This window comes from Palaemon carinicauda, chromosome 2, assembly GCF_036898095.1.
Source record: "Palaemon carinicauda isolate YSFRI2023 chromosome 2, ASM3689809v2, whole genome shotgun sequence".
Lineage (NCBI taxonomy): Eukaryota > Metazoa > Arthropoda > Malacostraca > Decapoda > Palaemonidae > Palaemon > Palaemon carinicauda.
In genome coordinates this window covers 146,308,794-146,328,793 of record NC_090726.1, presented here as the reverse complement: position 1 = coordinate 146,328,793, position 20,000 = coordinate 146,308,794, and the positions used below count along the sequence as shown (strand labels likewise).

Here is a 20,000-nt window from a genome sequence, read left to right as displayed (position 1 = left end):
AACCCCTAAGAGTAAAGACCACAAGGGTGATATCTGGTGAATGAGGTGGTTAAATAATTGGGTCATACCTTCCAATTCACTGGTCTGGAAATGTTTGATTCGTAACCCACTACATGCATTACTCATGTGGTGGTGTACCATCTGGCTTGAAAATGATAGCTAAGATGGCAATTTCTTGCCATGTTCTCTTTATCATACTCTCATCACTGGTAGCAGTGTCATCAGTGATCTTTTCAGTGAAATCAATGATGTACTGTCGCTATGTTTGATACATGATATTTTTAACTTAACCCCTTAGAGTAAAGACCACAGGAGTGATCTCTGTTGAATGGAGTGGCCAAGTAAATTTTGACATATATTCGAAATCACTGGTCTGGAAATGTTTGATTCTGGGACCCACTACATGCATTTCCCATGTCGTGGTGCGGCATCTGGCTTGAAAATGATCGTTAAGATGGCAATTCCTTGTATTGTTCTCTGTATCATGCCATCATCAATGGTAGCGGTGTCATTAGTGATCTTTTCCTTGAAATCAGTGATCTCCTGTAGCTATGTTTGATAAATGATATCTTTAACTTAAACCCTTAGAATAACGACCACAGGAGGTATCTCTGGTGTATGAGGTGGCCAAGTAATGTGACCATATCTTCATATTCACTGGTCTGGAAAGGTTTTATTTGGGAACCCACTAAATGCATTCCCCATGTGGGGTTGCACCATCTGGCTTTAAAATAACGGTTAAGATGCCAATTTCTTGTCATATTCTCTGTATTGTACCCTCATTAATGGTAGCAGTGTCATCAGTGATCTTTTCCCTGAAATCAGTGATGTTATGTAGCTATGTTTGATATATATCTTCAACCTTACCCCTTAAAATAAATACCACAGGAGTGATCTCTGGTGAATGAGGTGGCCAGGTAATTGGGCTATCCCTTTCAATTCACTGGTCTGGAAAAGTTTGATTTGGGAACCCTATGTGGTGGTACACCATCTGGACGGAAAATGATGGTTTAAATGGCTATTTCTTGCCATGTTCTTATAAGCAAAGCCTCATCAATGTAAGCAGTGTAATCAGGGATCTTTTTCTAGAAATCGGTGATGTACTGTAGCTATATTTAATACATATCTCCAACCTAACCCCTTAGAATAAAGACCACAAGAGTGATCTCTGGTGAATGAGGTGGCCAGGTAATTGGACCAGCCCTTCTAATTCTCTGGTCTGGCAATGTTGGAATCAGGAAGCCACTACACGCATTCCCCATGTGGTGGTGCAATATCTGCTTGGAAAATGATGGTTAAGAAGGCAATATTATTCTATGTTCTCATTAGCATAGCCTCATTAATGAAGTCAGTGTAATCAGTGTAATCTTTTCCTTGAAATCAGTAATGTCCTGTAGCTATTTTCAATACATGATATCTTTAACCTAATCCCTAAGAATAGAGACCACAGGAGTGATCTCTGGTGAATGAGGTGGCCAGGTAATTGAGCCATACCTTCCAATTCACAGGTCAGGAAACGTTTCATTCAGGAAACCACTATATGCATTTTCCATGTGGTGGTACACCATCTGACTGGAAAATGATGGTTAAGATGGTGAAGAAAAAGGGATCAATGATTTGATTACACATGATCTCACACCACACATTCATCTTAGGACCATCTCTGAAATTTTCTAGTCACATGGGGGTGTTGTGATCCATAAAACATGAAAGGTTGCTTCAACATTAAATCAAACACTGTTGAAGATCGTTTCATTGTTAAGTACTCATTCTAAAATGTTAACTGCAAACTCTTTTTCGTCCTAGTTTCTCATTTATCTAAATTACCTATGTAAGTTGCTCTTCTTAAGTATACAATTGCAAGTTCTTGTGTAGGACTTTGTGAACTGTTTAACATGGTAGCTCTAAATGTCTGGCAGCAGTAAGGATGGACTTTGTGGGAAAGCGATCAACGACTTTGTCTTACACAATTGATATTTTCCGCAGATGTTCTTGGTTGTTCACCCCTCCATTTAACCAAAACTCTCTCTGACTTCATAGATTTCTTATGACATGCACGTACTGACTAACGTGAGGGTGGATCTCTTCTGCAATTAGTTTTGTGGTTTTACTGGGTCTGAGTATAAAATTTTGTTTTATTAAACCATAACACAAAATTTTTCTTGAGGGGTATCCATTTTTCGAGGGTTCATTTAAACAGTGCCTCTTTCATCAACACAGTACAAGAAATACATAAAAGGTCATATGATTAAACGCTTTTATAACTTTTGAGAATATAAAACAAATCTGAAGATATCGATGGTCTATGTATTATTTTCCTTAAATTGTAAAGAGACTTTATGGACAACCTGTATTATGTGTATATATACTCATTCATACATAGTATATATAACATATTTATCTATCTATCTATCTATATATATACCATATATGTTTAGGCTATATCCATACATACGTATGGTAGCAGTGTCATCAGTGATCTTTTCAGTGTAATCAGTGATGTACTGTAGCTATGTTTGATACATGATATTTTAAACTTAACCCATTAGAATAAACACCACAGGAGTGATCTCTGTTGAATGGAGCGGCCAAGTAATTTTGACATATCTTCGAAATCACTGGTCTGGAAATGTTTGATTCTGGGACCCACTATATATATAAATACCATATAGGTTTAGGCTATATCCATACATAGTAGTGAGGATGCATCTGTTGAGAAAGAAAAAGGTAACCAAGTAGGGCATGTCTTCTATATTATAAATGTTGCTAGATGGGAGCAAAACCGCAAAAGAAAAACGTAATCGAGTGAAGACTATATTGAAATTAAAACAAATGGGGCATTAAGGGCCATGGGGCTACAATGTATTGTATTGATGGGTGCTTTGATAGACTCACAATGAACCATGCTACTGAACTCATGAATGCATATTGGGACCTTGGATACTATAATAAACAAACATAATACATTAGTGACTGTGTTAGTGAAGTCTTATTCAAGGGGATGTATGCCAAGAGAGAAGAGAGCAAGCTACCAAGTAGGATTATTTTTATGGTGATGCACCTTGATTAAAGTTTTGTTATTTGCAAGAAGGCCTTCATGTCTTTCCATAGCCGTAAAACATCACGGCTGAAATAGGTTATCAATAAAAATAAGACTTCAGTTTGTGGAACCACCCCCAGGAGACAGAAGAGGTGCACATCCCAATGCATGGAAAGTAACTAGTGTCATGGCTAACTTGTTGAATGGGCATATTCAAACCTGTCCTGTAATGACCAGGAGTAAAAAAGTTTTCTGGTGTCGAGGCCATTACCATTGACCCACAACAGATCCTCCCATGCCTGGAAATCAACGCTAACAGATCTTATACCTTTGGAAACTTGGGTTGTACACTTTTGCATCAACAATTGCAACAAAAATATTAGTAACATTACCTTTGGAAATTAGGTTTTGAATCCTAAGAAGGCTTGAAGAAGCGAATGCATGTAACTTATGTACAAGACTTAGCTTGAAAATCAAGACTTTCGAGTAGCAAGATCAAAATGCCACTCCCCTAAAAGGAGAACACCAAGTTCATGGAGAGGCATAGGTTGCTCATGACCTCTTGTGCAACTAAAAGAATAAGAAATGTTTCCTGGTGTCAGCCATTATCAGTGATCTACAACAGACCCTCCCATGCGTGAAATTCATCCCGATAGGTCTTATTACCTACGGAAACTCTGGTTGTACAACTTCTGCATCCATGATTACAACAAAAATATCGCTTGTATGTATTTGTGGGACGAGACTTGGGTGGCTGAGGGTACAATAAAAATTGAATCCTGCATCTTATAGTGGCTGGATCAAGAGCAATAGACCCCATAAAAACTGTACTCTACACTAAGGATCTTTACAGATAACTGTTGAAGGCAGAACAAGATCATTCTCCTGTTCTACTGGTTTTGCAGCTAATCCACAGTCTTTGGTTTATCGAAGTTGAATTAATCTTCATTGTATCTGGCCACTTTTACTTTCTCTGAGACCACTCTTTTTTGGGATGATTGAAAATAAACTCCTTGGGTACAACATTGAAACTCCAGTAAAGTACCAGCAAATCATTTAGTAATTAATGGATTCTACACAGCTGAAAACTCATATCCTTGAATATACCGACTTAAGGATATGAAGGTTTTGACCGAAGACATCATTAAGATCACCATTGGTGTAGGCTTCATTAACGAATCCAAGTTTTACTACATCAAGTTGGAGTACAGCCTGCAAAGCAGTGACATTATTGTACGCTTGATGAAGAGCCTAAAGCATTGCAAAGTGAGGCTGCAAAAAGATACTTCTGAACCTGCTTTTTAAATTGCAGATTACTTAGTATAGTACCTAAAAAAGAACCATTTCTAAAGGATGATGAATGTCTTCTTGTCATTCCACAAATAGGCCAAGACAACACATATCTTGACACCTGCATGAAAAATTACAAAATAGTTGGGTATATAAAAATAACTTGACAGTTAAAAAATTGTTGACAAAATCAGGAAAAGAAACTACAGCCAATAAAGCATGTATATATGAGGGCAATCCAAAAAGTTCGTGGAAAACGCTGAATACTTTCAAATGGTCGGTTAAATTTGAGACAAACATGACCTTTACCAGAAGAGCTGAGATCGGCCAAAGCATGTAGATAAACTTCTGTTAATAAAACTGGCTGTCCTTGTATAAATTAGTGGATTAGTTCATTCTTCAGAAAGTGTGACCACCCAGAATTCATTTTAGATCCCTGGTTCATTGTCATCTACCGTCATCTCAATCCAGAGGTCCAAGGATAAGCATGAATATGGTTGGTCTGTCATAGAATGAGAGCATAGTCCTTCATAAATGATTTGAGCTTTATCCACAGCTAAGGAACTAATTTCAAGTCAGAACTAGGTGAGCCATCTTCCATACTTGTTTTTATCCTGTGTCTGCAACCATGGTAACATTATCAAGAGTGAATATTTGAAGACATCCCAGTCCTAAGTACGCAAGGCACAAAAATTTTGGGGAAGTAAGACAGTAGTATGCTTTGCTTTTGGTGACAAGACTATGAACACTGGCTTGAAACCCTGTAAAAGCTTGTACGGTTTGTGTTTGTGATATCAACACATTCACATCATTGGAATGCACAGTTAGGCTTATGTAATATTAAACAAATTGACGGGATAAAACGCAATAAAAACACAGCAAAACATGAATATCTACTTTCAAAACCACACCAAATGGGTGAGGAAAGCATCATACCCGCTTGCTCCAAGTTGTATTATTGACAATGCATTAATAACTTTTTTCTTTGTTTCTGAAATTCCTACTACCGATCGATGTTTAATTGTAATGAAATAGAACAATAGTAATGATCTCAATAAACTGTTAGAATACCATAAGAGAGTTAAAGATATTAATTAATTTGTACTATTTGCTGCCCTTACAATGTTTTGTTTACGAAGGCGCATCCAGCCAACTTTTCGTTTCCAATTTGTATGATAAAACTTTATTTATATATATTCATATTGGCAATTCCTATCCAAGTGGATTTAGTTTTTTATATTACTAAAATAAAACAAAACAAAATATGATGAAAAAATCATTAACAAAAGTAATACCAAACAAAGGTAATTTTAGTATATGCACAAACTAGTTGGCAGCTTGACCAAGTCAGGTGAACGGTAGTTGTAGCGGTTATTTATGGGCTCCTTGTGGAACACACACACATTTCATTTAAACACAAAGTTAACCTTCTTACATATAAATAATTCCTTGTCAGGAATACTACAAATTTTATACAATTTGCATTTTCCCTAGCTGTATAAACTTGACTCATTTAAATGAGTTACTGCTAATTTCGTTTTCTACGACCAGTCAATCAAAAGAAAATTCGTTTAATTGCATCATACTTTGTTGCTAGGCAACTGCTGCTTATAACGCAGGACTTTTCATAAAGGACTCAGGTTTGTATTACTATAAAAAATACAAATTGTTTAAAATATGTAGTTTATTCTTATGCATATACAAACTTCCGAGTCATTTACAGCATGTGGGAATCTTCCTTCGAAAGGAGGAAGTCTCCGTGAAGTTAAGAGGTCTGCCCTTCCTCTCTCAGGATATAATTACTATCAGTAATAGCAAGAAATCAATGTGAATTATTTATTAACAGTGTACCCAACTCATAAAGAGGCAAGGCCTTACATTCAATTCTAGAGAAATAAATACTTTGCCAAGGATGAAGAATTATGAACATTAAGTATTGTAAAGTATCAAAATTTCAATATATAATCTAATATATCAGCAAGTACTCAACTTGAATATTGTTATTCTTGGCGGTCACTGCGCCACCTTTGTTCAAACAAAGACCCCACCAGCAAGGACTTGGTCTACAGGCCACAAGTTTTGGGACCCTACCCAGAGTCTCAACCCCACCCTCCAACCATCCTATACCAGTCTACTCCCCTTGAGGTCTCATTTTTCAGCCATCTTTTACGAGCCACGTGGCGACGTCGAGATCCCAGGAGAAAGAGGCCTATTGATGGGGGTGTCGGGACACGTGACAAGGCCTGACCAATGGGACAACAGTAAGGCCAAATCCTCCCCCCCCCCTGCCCCACTTAGGGCCAAAGGAGCTCAGTCTGCCTAGGATGGGCTGGGCATCTTTCTTCGTGACTCAGCCTCGGTGAGAGAACCATCATCTCTCTCCACCCTCAAGACATCAGGGAGGCAGGACCTTTGTTTGCATACCCTCCACAAGGGAGGAACTAGAGTCCTTTTTACTAAGGTAAGGTGTCTGATTTTGAGATCCTCATCATCCTTACCCAACATCCCATCCCTTCCTAATCACATCCCAAAGTTTTCCTTTTATCCTTTAAAGAAAGATCCTACCCACTGAACCTTTTAACCTATTCCCCATACCCAAACCACGTGTGCCGTTTGCTCCTAGTCTTAATTAATTCACCCTGTGACAGTGTTGATTCCCATGTGTAGTGTTTAAATCCCTAAGCTTTGCACTTTCATTTGATTTGCTTAAAGGTTTTAACCACACGACTTCGTGTTCCCAGCCTGTAGAAGTAAGTGTTCCGTTAATAATTCAATTTATTTCCCTTTTCTAGGGAACGTGATTGCTGTGCTGAAGTCTCATTCACGGTCCATCAAACTCCACTTGAAGCTCTTCGTGGCTTAAATCAAAATATAATTATCTGTTGTGCTCCCCTTTCTTTTATTAATTTTTATTTAAATATTATTGTAAATACATCTATTTGTCGGTATCCTTTGTCTCATTGCCGACTGGCGACCTTCCCATTATTATCCTTTTTTGTTACTGCCCTGAGTCCTTTAAGAAAGGCCGGACTCACACAGCACGGGCCAGTAACAAACTGGAGACTTTTCCAGGATTCGCTAAGGCAGTAATTTCAATTTATTGTTATTAACGTAAAATTCCCCCTTTTCTGTCTTTAACGACTCGACGAACCTCAATTTCATTTCAAGTAAATTATAGTATCACTGGAGTTGGAACCGTGGAAGAAAACAGCAAAAGTATTCTATTTTCATTGTTAAAATTTTGTGTTTATTTGTGTGTGTGTTCGCACCGCGAACCCTTTTGTTTTAAAAGCCACGTGGTAGACTTTAGTCCTATTGTTTCGCAGGATAGCCAACCGCGTGAGAAGAATTTGTGTTCTGTTTTTTTCTGAGTGTTTATTATCACAGTGGTTAAAATTTCTCATTTATTAAGTATTTTGTGCATTACGTGAATGTTTAATTATGTGTTAAAAATAAGTGAAGTGAAATTTACGAGATTTTAGAAAGAAAACGTAATAGGCTAAGCACGTGTTCATTTCAAACGTGGCCAACCTGATGTAACTCAACCCACCGCCGTGTTTCCGAACGAAGCCAGGGTTTGTTATTGGCTGTTATTATTAGCTTTGTTATTTGTTTACGAAATTCTACTTAACAAAAGCGCAGACCCGAGGTTTTAGCCAAATTTTTGTACATTGGTAAGTGGTTCACGCACATATCAATCATCTAATTTTGTGCATGAAATATTTTCTCATTTATCTTCAGTGCTAGGATACAGGCTGGTCTCATATCGAAACTCTTGGCTTACGATTCACGTAAACGTTTTACGGCAGTGAGGCATAATTCTGTTGAGTAACGGTAAGAACACGTGGCGTTCCTTATTTCGATTTTTTCTTTTGACAGTAAGGGTATGTAATTCCATTTTATTACTTTTTCGTGGGTTATTATTCTTATGTACATTTTTGAAAGGGATAATTTTCGTACGATTGTGTAAAATTGTTAACCTAAAGATAAAGGATTTACGATATCACATTCAATTTAATTTTTTATTTTTCAGTCAGGGTATAGGATCATTTAGATAAAATATTTGGGAGTGTATTTTCTTAAATTCATTTTTTTTACTAATGGGAAAGTAGGTAAAGGGGTTGATTTTCTTAGCGAAGCATTAAGCAAACTCAGTGACATTGTTTTATTTAAGCTATTGTACTTTAAGTATAAACACAAACTTTGCTTTAAGTCACAGAGTTGCAAGTGGTGGTGTTGCAAGAACGCACCCACACATTTTTACAAAATCATTTTTTTTAATGTTTAACATAGAGGGTCACACATCGTGGAGATTCCATTTTTTTTTGCTTATGACTAGCATAGAGATTCACCCATAGTTGTGATTCCATTTTGTTATGACTAGCATAGAGGATTTCCCATAGTTGTGATTCCATTTTTCTTCTGACTAGCATAGAGAGTCATCCATTGTTGTGATTCCGTTTTTTATGACTAGCATAGGGTCACCCATTGTTGTGATTCCATTTTTTTATTTTATGACTAGCATAGAGATTCACCCATTGTTGTGATTCCATTTTTTTATGACTAGCATAGGGTCACCCATTGTTGTGATTCTATTTTTTCATGACTAGCATAGGGTCACCCATTGTTGTGATTCTATTTTTTTACGACTAGCATAGAGATTCACCCATTGTTGTGATTCCATTTTTTTATGACTAGCATAGGGTCACCCATTGTTGTGATTCCATTTTTTATGACTAGCATAGAGATTCACCCATTGATGTGATTCCATTTTTTTATGACTAGCATAGGGTCACCCATCGATGTGATTCCATTTTTATGACTAGCATAGGGTCACCCATTGTTGTGATTACATTTTTAAGACTAGCATAGGGTCACCCATTGATGTGATTCCATTTTTTTATGACTAGCATAGAGATTCACCCATTGTTGTGATTCCATTTTTTTATGACTAGCATGGAGATTCATCCATTGTTGTGATTCCATTTTTTTACTAGCATAGAGGATTGCCCATAGTTGTGATTCCAGTATTTTCATGTCTAGCTTATGGGGTCACCCATAGTTGTGATTCCATTTTATCTTGTCTAGCATAGAGGGTCACCCATAGTTGTGATTCCATTTTTTATTGTCTAGCACAGTTTTTATATATATCGTTACTTGTTTGGACGCATTACAACCAGACAGCCTAAGCTCACCCATTGTCGTGACCCTGGTTTTCAAGTTACGCTCCTGTTCAATTACTTGCAAGGCTTACTATTTGGTGATAGTTCTTTCTCGAGAGGCATTTTTTACAGCCTTTGTGCATTTTCCCCAGCTCCATCTTCATCCTTCCTTCCATGAGACTCTTGCGTAAGGCTAGAGCGTCTTTCCCCTCCGTGTAATTTCTTGCATGGTCAACATCGTACCTTGTGCTGTTGAGTTTGTTCTTGTCACTGTCTCCACAACAAATTAGCAAAATGATTGCTGCTGAGGTCAGTGCATTTGTGGATTTGGCAGAACGACAAGGGTATGAGGGAGACGCATTACAAAGATTTGTGCGGGAACTCGTGGATGAAGCCAATGCTTGGAGGAAAGTCGAGCAAGAAGTGGTTGAAGGAGAGCGAGAAAGAGAGAGAGTTGAGAGGGAGGGAGAGAGAGAGCGTGAATGTAAGATGCGGGAACAGGATATCCAGCTAGCACGGCTAAACAGCCCTCACCCCAACGGCGCTCAAAATGGCCAAAGCTTTCCCTTCATGCCTGTCCACACACTCATTCCTCAGTGGGACGACAAGGATCCTGTGAGGTGGCTAAGTGAGGTGGCTAAGTGAGGTGGAGTCCGTGTTTCAGACATGTGCTGTAGCGGAGGATATGAAGGCCCTACTACTGTCAAAGCACATGGCGGGGAAAGGGAAGAATGCTCATGCTGCGTTCCCAGCCGATAAACAGGGTAATTTTGAGGCCGTCAGGAAGGCCTTGATTGAGGCCTATAAACTAAGTCCTGAGAATTGGCGCCGTCAGTGGCGTGGGCTCACCAAGTCCCCCACGACATCTTGGTCTGATTGGGGTTTTCAGAAGGATAGGCTCAACACCCTTTGGGTCGAGGCTGCAAAGTGCACTACTTACGACAACCTCCTAGAGCTCTTCAAAATTCAGTACTTCCACAGGAACGCCCCACCGGCGCTCTCAATTCACATCTCTGAGAAAAATCCAGCCACGTTTAGAGCATGCTGCGAGTATGCTGATGAGTACGAGATAGTCTGGTTCAACTCGGGGCCCCCCAACTCAGTTCAATCGGGTAGGTCTAAGCCCCAGCAAAATTCAATCTCCCCTACCAAGTGTGGCCATTGCGGGAGATCTAACCACTTGGAAGCCAACTGTCAGCTGAAGCTATCCGGTCAGACAGCTGAGTCCACGAAGCTGAAGAATAAGCCCAAGGTTAAGGTGGCGAAGTCGAACTATGCCAGTGCATACTGCGAGGTTTGTAAGTCTACGGACACACAAAGAATTACTCACTATGTCCCAGCAAATCCTCAGCCTCTTCTCCAGCTGCCCTCTCAATCTCTATCTGAGAAGCTCCAAAAAGACAGCCCGTTGTTGGGGAGATCACAGTAGCTCTGCCTGAAGGAGACAGCTCTCCTCAATCGGTCAGAGCATTACAGGATACGGGTGCAGAAGTTTCACTAATCTTATGGCACCAGGTGCCTATCAGTGCCAAAGTCCAGCAGGACAATCGCATGACGGTTCGTTGGATCGAAGGAGTCACTAAGGATCTCCCTACGGTGGAGTTGAGAGTGACCACACTCCAGCTCAGCAAAAGGTGCAGGCTAGGGGTAGTGAGCGATCTCGGGCATGAAGGCTATGACTTGCTCTTGGGACAAGACCTCCTAAGAGGCATACAGCGCATGCCCCTCAGGTGCATGAAAGCAGTCGAGCCGGAGCCCGGGACTGAGAACGCCCCTCCTGAAGAAGACAAATGGCTAGCTGACATTGAACTTGGGGAAGTACCTAGGCTAAGTGATGTGGCCCGAGAGTCTTCCTCCTAGAGCAATGAGTCTGAGCCTTGTACCCCAGAAGCCTATTCGGAAGGAGCGGTGCTACTCACCACCACAGGGAATGAAGTTAACCCAAATACTAGCCCAGGGGTCTTGGGGGAGTCTGAGGGAGAAGCGTCCATCACCCCAGAGGACCTAGGGAGTCGGACGGAGCTCATCAAATCTCAGTTGTTGGACGAGACGCTGAAAACCTACAAGGAAGCTGCTTACTCAGACGAAGCAGAGATGATTAACCTCTCAAAGGAAAATTTCCTGCTGAAGGAAGGGGTGCTCTTCAGAGTCACCCGAGGCCCTCACGATCCTGCAGAAGCCCTTCGACGGCAAGTAGTTCTTCCCCGTAATCTCCGCTTGTCGGTGCTACGTATGGCTCATGAGGGATTGGGAGGACACTTTGGTGTGAAATGCACTACCCACCTGATTCAGCCTCATTTCTTCTGGCCGGGATTGCAGAAGAGTGTTAAGGCTTACGTAGCTTCCCGCCATCCGTGCCAAGTTGCCGGTAACCCAAACCAGGTTGTGCCGAGGGCTCCTCTCCAACCCATCCCATCTGCAAGTATCCCATTCCATGATGTACTAGTGGATTATGTAGGTCCCCTGCCCAGTAGTAAGCGTGGAAATCATTTCTTATTAACAATGATTGATCGGTTCACGCGCAACCTCGAAGCTGTACTAACCAGGTGCGCCAATGCCAGTCATCCTGTCAGAGGACTGACACAATTCTTTTGTAGGTTTGGGTTCCCAGCCACAGTCCAGTCGGATAAGGGCTCTCACTTCATGGCAAGAGAGTTTAAGGAAGCAATGGAGTACCATGGTGTCCACCACCAGACCTCTACTGCATATCATCCAGAGAGCCAAGGACTCGTGGAGCGCTCCCACCAAACGCTAAAAACAGTCTTGACGAAGTTAAGGGAGGCTGGCTCTTCGTATTGGGAGGAGAACTTGCCTTATGCTCTGTTCGCCCTCCTCCAGGCACGCTCAGAAACCACAGGATACAGCCCTTTTGAGTTACTGTACGCTCACTCCACACGTGGGCCACTAGACATACTCTATGGCTCCAAGGCCTCCTGGGTGGAAGAGCTATATTCCCAATCTGAACTAAAATCAATTACAGAAAATAAAGTTATATTCATTCTCTGTAAAATACTCTAATTTCAACAAAGGATCAACATCTTCAGTAAGTGTATCAAGATAAATATCTTTAACTTGCTGTTTTTTCAATCACTGATACATAAGGCAAATCAATCTATTGATATACATTTTCTTCGTACAAAAGCCAAGAATTTTCTCGACTGAAGATTAATTGGGAAATAGAAATAAAATGCAAATAATGAATGTAAGTAAAAGAGCAATTGTAAAGCTGTTGAGATGAATTGTCTACATAGTATATCTAGTCATAGAAAAACTGACATATTGAGAGATATGGGGATACATATAAGAACTAGTTCCCAGTGAGAGAGTGAATGGATCAGAGTTTGGGAGACAAGAAACTGGAACTAGTTGAACAGAAGGTGGAAAAGAGAAATGAGAGAAAAATGGCCTTTACATTCCAAAACCACCAGTATGTGAGCAAGAAAGGGGTTAAGGACAGTGTGATTGATGGGATTTGAAATTATTGATAAGTCTACAGAGTGGCTGTATGAATTAGCTATTGTTGTGGATATCTTCTTCACAAGGGGTTCACCTACAAGTACAATGAAGAGAAGACTATTGAGAAGTAACTTTCTATATATTATATATAAAATAACTGCTCTCAAAAATTGAATTTCGTACAGTTTTACAAGGCATCTATAATTCTAATTTCAATTCCTGAAAATATAATCAATTTGACCTCAATATACTAATTTCATATATACAAATGGTAAAAACACTTATCTTTCCAATATTTGAACCAACAACCTCATAGTAAGACTAAATTGTGCTAAAAATATCAATCTAAAACTGTACAGTATACACAGGTTTTATCAAAATCTAGAAGTACCACAAAATAATGGGATATACTTCCTCCTGAAAATAAGAAATGATGGAAATACTTAATCTAAGACAAGATGGAAGGCCATCAACCATTAAGTAACAGAACAAACTGACCACAAAACATACCACAATTTTTCTGAAATGAAGTGTATTGGTATTTAAATATATTATTTCTGAAAATTATAAGAATTGTAACTTCTAAAAATTCTAGCAAAATAACTACACACAATTCACGAATAAATTTGAATGAGACTGAATCCAATCTTAGACATATGTCTGAATTGTACTTAAAAATACATACCTGGAAAGAAGTAATACATGTCACCTATGAGAATACAGTTCTATATTGTCACCCAGGGGAATACTGTTCTGAATCTAATATATGAAAATGAATGCTTCATATTATACCTTGCTATTGAATTATACTGTACGAGCAGACCTTAGTATCAGTTTCTATTACATTTCCTTAGTTCCAGGTGAAATAGCAGGATACAAAAAAGGGTCAATTTTAACTGGACTTGTAATACTTGGAAACGATTTATTATGTATTAAAGCAAGATGCAGGTAAATCTATTACTCATCAGGCCAATATATTAGTATCAAACATCAGTATGAACTGAAAACTACCAAAACATTCAAAGACAAATTTACTAACTGCAGACTTATAACACAATACTGTAGCATGCAAGATAACTGGGTGAAAATATTAGGAGCATATTGCTATATTACACATATACATGTCTGAATACCATTCAGTAAAACATTCAGGGGAATAGAGCATGCATTAAAGAAACACCCGAGAGAGAAATGTAAGTAATAAATGCAAAAGAAAAAAAATATTCCTACAAGTTATCCTGATGTTAGGAATAACACCTGAATTACCTGTATCTATGACTGTCTCTGGGTTTGTTTTCATTAATTGTATGGATTATCACAACACTGCCAGTGCAATCAAAAGTAATATAAAACTTTACCAAAATAAGGAAACTAGAAACATCAGTGCTGTACAAACATCTAAAAAACTACTAGACACTGGCATTATTCAAAATTTAATATTAGGGGCACATTTATGAGAACTGTAGTATGGGGATCCACTATAAAAATCATGTTACTTGGTGTGGAGTAGGTTCGAGTGATACATATGACTACGTGCGAATACTTTTGAATACTTGTACATGTTTTACAAGTCATTTTTCGACCAATCAAAGCGACCCGACTGTAACTACCTATTTGGATTTCTGTAGTCGTACTGGCAGCAGGAAGCTCAGTACCTCGCCTAGAAGGCTGGCTGGCGATAAGAGAGCTGAAGCTGATATTCGGCGTCGCTGTAAGAAATGGGGAGGAAATTACAATACTAAATGTAAACCTTCAATCTTTGTTTGGGCCAGTATGAAAGTACAAATCCAACGGCATTGGTCAATATCTATATAGAAATGGAGGTAACGAAGTAAGCCATGCAAAATCCTTGCCTTTAAAATATTATTGTCCCACATGAGTGTAAAAGTGGCTTAAAAATCAGATTAATTATTTTCATGCTTATTGTTTTTTCCAGTTTCAAAATTAGAATATTCAATACTACTTCTGAATAGAAAACACATAAACAGGTGTGTAAAAGTAATAAACAAAGTGGTAAAACCTATTCAAACAGCAGAGGCACTGTAATTTTAAAAGCTCAATGGAAAAAATTGTGATAACACTGGTGCCTTCATTTACTCTTAAGTAATCTTATCTAGAGCAGATATCACAAAAGCGTTTGTGCTTATATCCATATTCCTTATCACAAAAGTTGAAATACCTGATAATTTAATTTTCTTATGATAAAATCGTTGCTTTTGAGAACAAGTAATCCTAATAATAAATCTATTAACACTACAGTAAGCTCTACACTTTCAGTATTTCTGGAAAAGAATACTTTCCAGTTATGCAAACAAAAAATGATTTTGAGATAAGATGACAATTGAAAAAACTTACAAATGTCATGGATATTGGAGTCTATGATTATTTGGAACTCATTGAATGATTAACAGTGGCGAATCTTTACCCAGGAAATAAGCATAATCCCTATTAAAATAGTATATGGACTAGTTCATGGTCAAATCAACTAGCGAGTCATTTGGATTGAAAAATACTGAAGCAATTTCAACATTGTAAGTTCATCACTGTAGATAGATAGGAAACTTAAACTATGCAAAAGTAATATTCTAGACAAAATGAAGCCACCAGCTTCTTGTGTTTAAAATTGAGTAATAATGTGTATGGAAACAGCAGCATTCACCAAGCTGAAAACAAAATGCTCATTAAGTAAGATATAAAATCTAGGTACAACTCAAGGTTTTTACCCTATAAAAGAAAAATAATGTATAAGCAATAGTAATACAAGACCTAGGAATTCAGACATTCTGTATAACTATACAGATCTGTTTCACTGAAGTGATAGGTGGTATCAACAGAGGGCATTAGCTTATTTTTGTAGGATTTTGTAACTGTTTTGGAACATTGCATTACTCATAAAATGTGCAAAGCATTACTTATAAAATTATTTCAATATTAAACCAGTAAAACCTTATATAATATCTGAAGAACTTAGGTAATGTAAACTATTTATCTAGTGGATCTCCTTGCTGTAAGTGCTGATTTCTGATCATTAATATTTTGATATATGCCACATCTGGAAGCAAAGTAGGGGACTGGAAACCCACCACTAACTAGAGTCTGTAAGCGGCTTTTAAAACTGAGACTGAAGTATAGACATCCTACAGTCTAACATGACCTCAGGAAGCTAATTTTCAAGTACAAATTAAGATCAATCCTGGGTCTTTGAGCTCCACCTCTTTTTTTTTTTTTTTTTTTTTTTGTCATATTATCCACTTCTTGGGTAACCAAAAAGTCAGACAACACAGACAAACAGTTCCTTGCTTTTGCAAAACATGCTGTTGCCCAAGAGGGGCATCAGCACCTTTTCTGCAATAGGCTATCAGTAGCAATTCAATGATCCTTTTGTAAAAGTTTTACAGGTAGCATAAATAAGAATCAGTGAATTGCATGAAGAAAATTACGTCAGCTTTGAGTCATGAAACAAAATGTTGTAATAATGATGACTGGCTGGGTTTTTATAGGGGAACATAAATGTCTCTTCTTTGGTGCACCTCTAATTTAGCAGACAAATTTTCAATTATCTACCTCTTATAAGATTCAACAAGAAACATCTGGCATTATTTTTTGCATGAATCAGCCAATTATGGTTTCCATCAAGTAACATCATACTTCACATGTATGAAGTTATTTAATTTTTAAAAGATAATACAGTTGCCATAAAATTTATCAATTATTAATAACTTAATAAGGGAAGTTTGTGTTTAAGTAGACCTTAATATGGGCTCTTCTGCATATTCACAAATCTGGACTTTACTTTCAACAGTCAAGACCCATGAACTCCTAGAGACCAAATGTATCACAGGAATTTCACCAACAACTAAATACACAGGTATTGCTTATATATTTGGCAAATCTTTCATAATCTGTCTGACCTGGAGGCAGAAAATTTTAAAACCAATTTACCACAAATAAGAAGTTTCGTAGACCATGCATAAGCAAAAACCTGTTTGTTTTACATGTACCATACTGTAATACAATAACAGTCAAAGGAGAATGGATTAACACAATCATAAAATCATGGCCAGTAACTAAGCAAAGGTACTTAAAATTTTTATTTTAATGAACTCCAATTCCCAAACATTTCTGGCACTCCAAGCTCTTGCATACAGAATTATATTCAATATAATGATATTTAAATAAAAATGTTGAGATCAGAGGAAAAAAATTAATACATGAAATTATTGAGCACAAAGAACAAAATTAATTTTCACTGTCAATAAGCTTACGTTTCTAACCATGAATGATACAGTACGTCTCTGCCATAAGATTTTTAAAACTCAAGACATAATATGTAATAGTTACCAAAAATTACGAGTAATGGAATAAACCTCAAAAAGGTAAAATAAAAAGTTGAAGTTATGAATTTGAAATGATTCAATATTCATGCAGAACAACTTGCTAAGCAAGCTTTAATGTCACTGGATGCCAACATGTGATTGGAAAGGAAAGAATTTGATACCAATATGTGAAAAAGCAAACAGATAGAATAAAATTAAGAAAGAGGGAAAAGTTAACTTGAGGAACAAATCACAGGAAAACACAATTATGTGTGCTATAGAAATAAATTTCTATCACATAAAGGTATAGAATCCAAGACTCTAAAGTGAAAGTCAAGGGTACTAACAACAGAGCCAAATAAGGCCATCAATGGCATTGAAACTCTAACACAATACTTAAACAGTATTTGAGGAGTTATCTGGGCAAGTTGCTTACCTTGCATACCGGCAAATTTCTAACTTCCAACCTCATTAGTGACTCAATTGATAACGTCTCATTTGGATTACTCTTTTTGAATGAATATGAGATATATCAACACAAAGGTAAATGCAGTAGAAATAATTTCTACTTTAAATTGGGATCATACCCAGGAGTCTTGAAAATCAAGGGTACTACCAACTAATACAACAGAATCCATAAAAGAAGTTGAAATTTAAGTACTTATGCAGTACCACAGGAGTCACCCAGGTAGGCTGCTCACCCTGCATACCAGCAAGTCTTCTTAAAATTACCTGACCATTAGTGACTCAGGTGATATAATGTTGGTGGAGTTATCCTTTCTGCGTAAATATCACTGAAAATCACACACTAATACGTGCAATAGAAATCAACTTCAAAACCAGTAATCTCCAGTGAAAGTCAAGGTTGCTGTCAACAGAGCCCAGAGATACCATAAAACAAGTTGGAGCCTAAGCACTTATATGTTGCCTAAGGAGTTACCCTTGCAGGATGTGACCTTGCTAACCAAAGTTATTCCACCTTACCACTCCACAAGTGGCTCAAGTGACAGCGTTTAATTTGAACTACCCAATCTGAAACATCATGATCTCAGACCAACCCCTGTACCCCTTTACTCCATATAATGAAAATCCCTTTTGACATAAAAGTAAGTTTGTAATCAGGGGAATAGAGGCATTGAAAGCTGGAGTATTCCATTTGTTACACCAAATAACAATCCTTGCCTGCTTTCTATGGTAAAAGTTTGTTATTGCAGATTTACTGAATAACCTCCCACTGTGAAGTTGAAGAAATTCCAACTGATCATGTTAACTGGCAAACGTCAATACTTGCTGACCACTCCAATAAAAAGATCTAGAAGTGCCTGATGAGGGTATCAGCAGCCACATTACAGACTCTGGGGAAAACTTAAGTGCAATAATAAACATAATTGTATTCCTCAGCCGAAAGAAAGATCCATACGGCTCAATAATACAATACATTCAACGTATGTGTACCCCTGGTTCTTGACATGTCTCATAGAGGTCGTTTTTGGGCAAAAACTTCAGTACTTCACTCTTTCAATGATGTGGAGATTTCTTAGAGATCTAGAAGCATGGGCCTTACTTCCAAAATGTTCATGTGTAATTAATATTGTTTTTGAGACTAAGCCCCCTTTTCCTGAAGATCCAGGGCATGGGTAACGTAAGCTTAGGTGAAAGTACTTTCAGTGGCAATTGGCAGTCTTTCTGCTGATAGCATTCAACATTTTTAAACACTATTAATCACAGGAAACTGGAAAAATGAAATCCCAAAATGGCTGTGAAGAACCATCTTCTTCAATATCACCATGACACAAATTTTCACTAACCAGAATTTAACACTTTTGTACAAATGCTGTGGAAAGACTAGTTGAATACAGATACATGATAAATCCTGAACTCCAAAGGCTGATCGAGTTCCATCCAAGAATTTATCATCATCATCAAGTAGGTCTCATTATATGAAATCACACCAAACTTCAAATTTTCACATAGACCCAGGATTATAAAAGCCTAAGGAGAATATACAAATAATGTTCAAGCATTGACAAATCATGATCAGCAAGTCATTAAGCTAACAGCATTGGCTGATCAGAGATTTGTGGGACCAGATGGTGACTGGTGGCAGGGTCTTGGTAAATACTTGAGCGGCTGTTGACATCCTGAAGCATATCTTGCCTAACTGATGTAAATTCAGTTCCAAAAAGAATAGAAAGAGCTTCTTCAAGGGATTTGAGAAGCAAAAAGCATGTGCTTCAGGCAAAAAGTATGTGCTTCAGACTCGGCAAGGCTTTCAGGGATGCCATTAACACAATCTGGGAAAAGATGAATCTTCAAAATTTGAAGAAGAGAGAAATATATAATAACACTCCTACTTCCCAGTGGCATTAGAACTGCAAAGAGTAACCCTGATAGTGAGGAGTAAAAAAAATACCTTGATTGCTCTCGAGATCTCATGAGATTAAATGATCTGTCAAACTTCATATAAAATCTAAAGGAAATTTACAGGCCAAAAGTTAGTTTTAGTAGTCTGATTAGAAATACTCTGTATGTTGTCACAGAAATAGCAGAGAGCATTTTCTTAAAGTAGAAGGTTATCTTAATTTAGAGGGTTGGGACCATTTTGTCTAAAAACAAGATGAGGGTCAGGTTAATTGATGTTTTTGTTGGAGAATGTAACAATTGGGAGATTATCCTCAAGTAGGCAATATAGGAACAGCTTTCTTGAAAATGTCACAAAGGTACTCTACATGGCAA

The 20,000-nt window shown here is 37.9% G+C and overlaps 1 protein-coding gene across 8 annotated transcripts in view; it reads right to left on the bottom strand.

Moving 5' to 3' along the window:
* Stacl (Stac-like) overlaps positions 1-20,000 on the bottom strand; it is a 963,585-nt gene that overhangs the window by 334,140 nt on the left and 609,445 nt on the right. For 7 of the 8 annotated variants that reach the window (XM_068358813.1, XM_068358785.1, XM_068358749.1 and 4 more), the window contains one exon: positions 14,559-14,657. The exons of the other annotated variant lie outside the window; for it this stretch is intronic. In XM_068358813.1, coding sequence (XP_068214914.1) covers positions 14,559-14,657 — 99 coding nt within the window. The remainder of the gene's footprint in view (positions 1-14,558; positions 14,658-20,000) is intronic. 8 annotated transcript variants of the gene reach the window in all.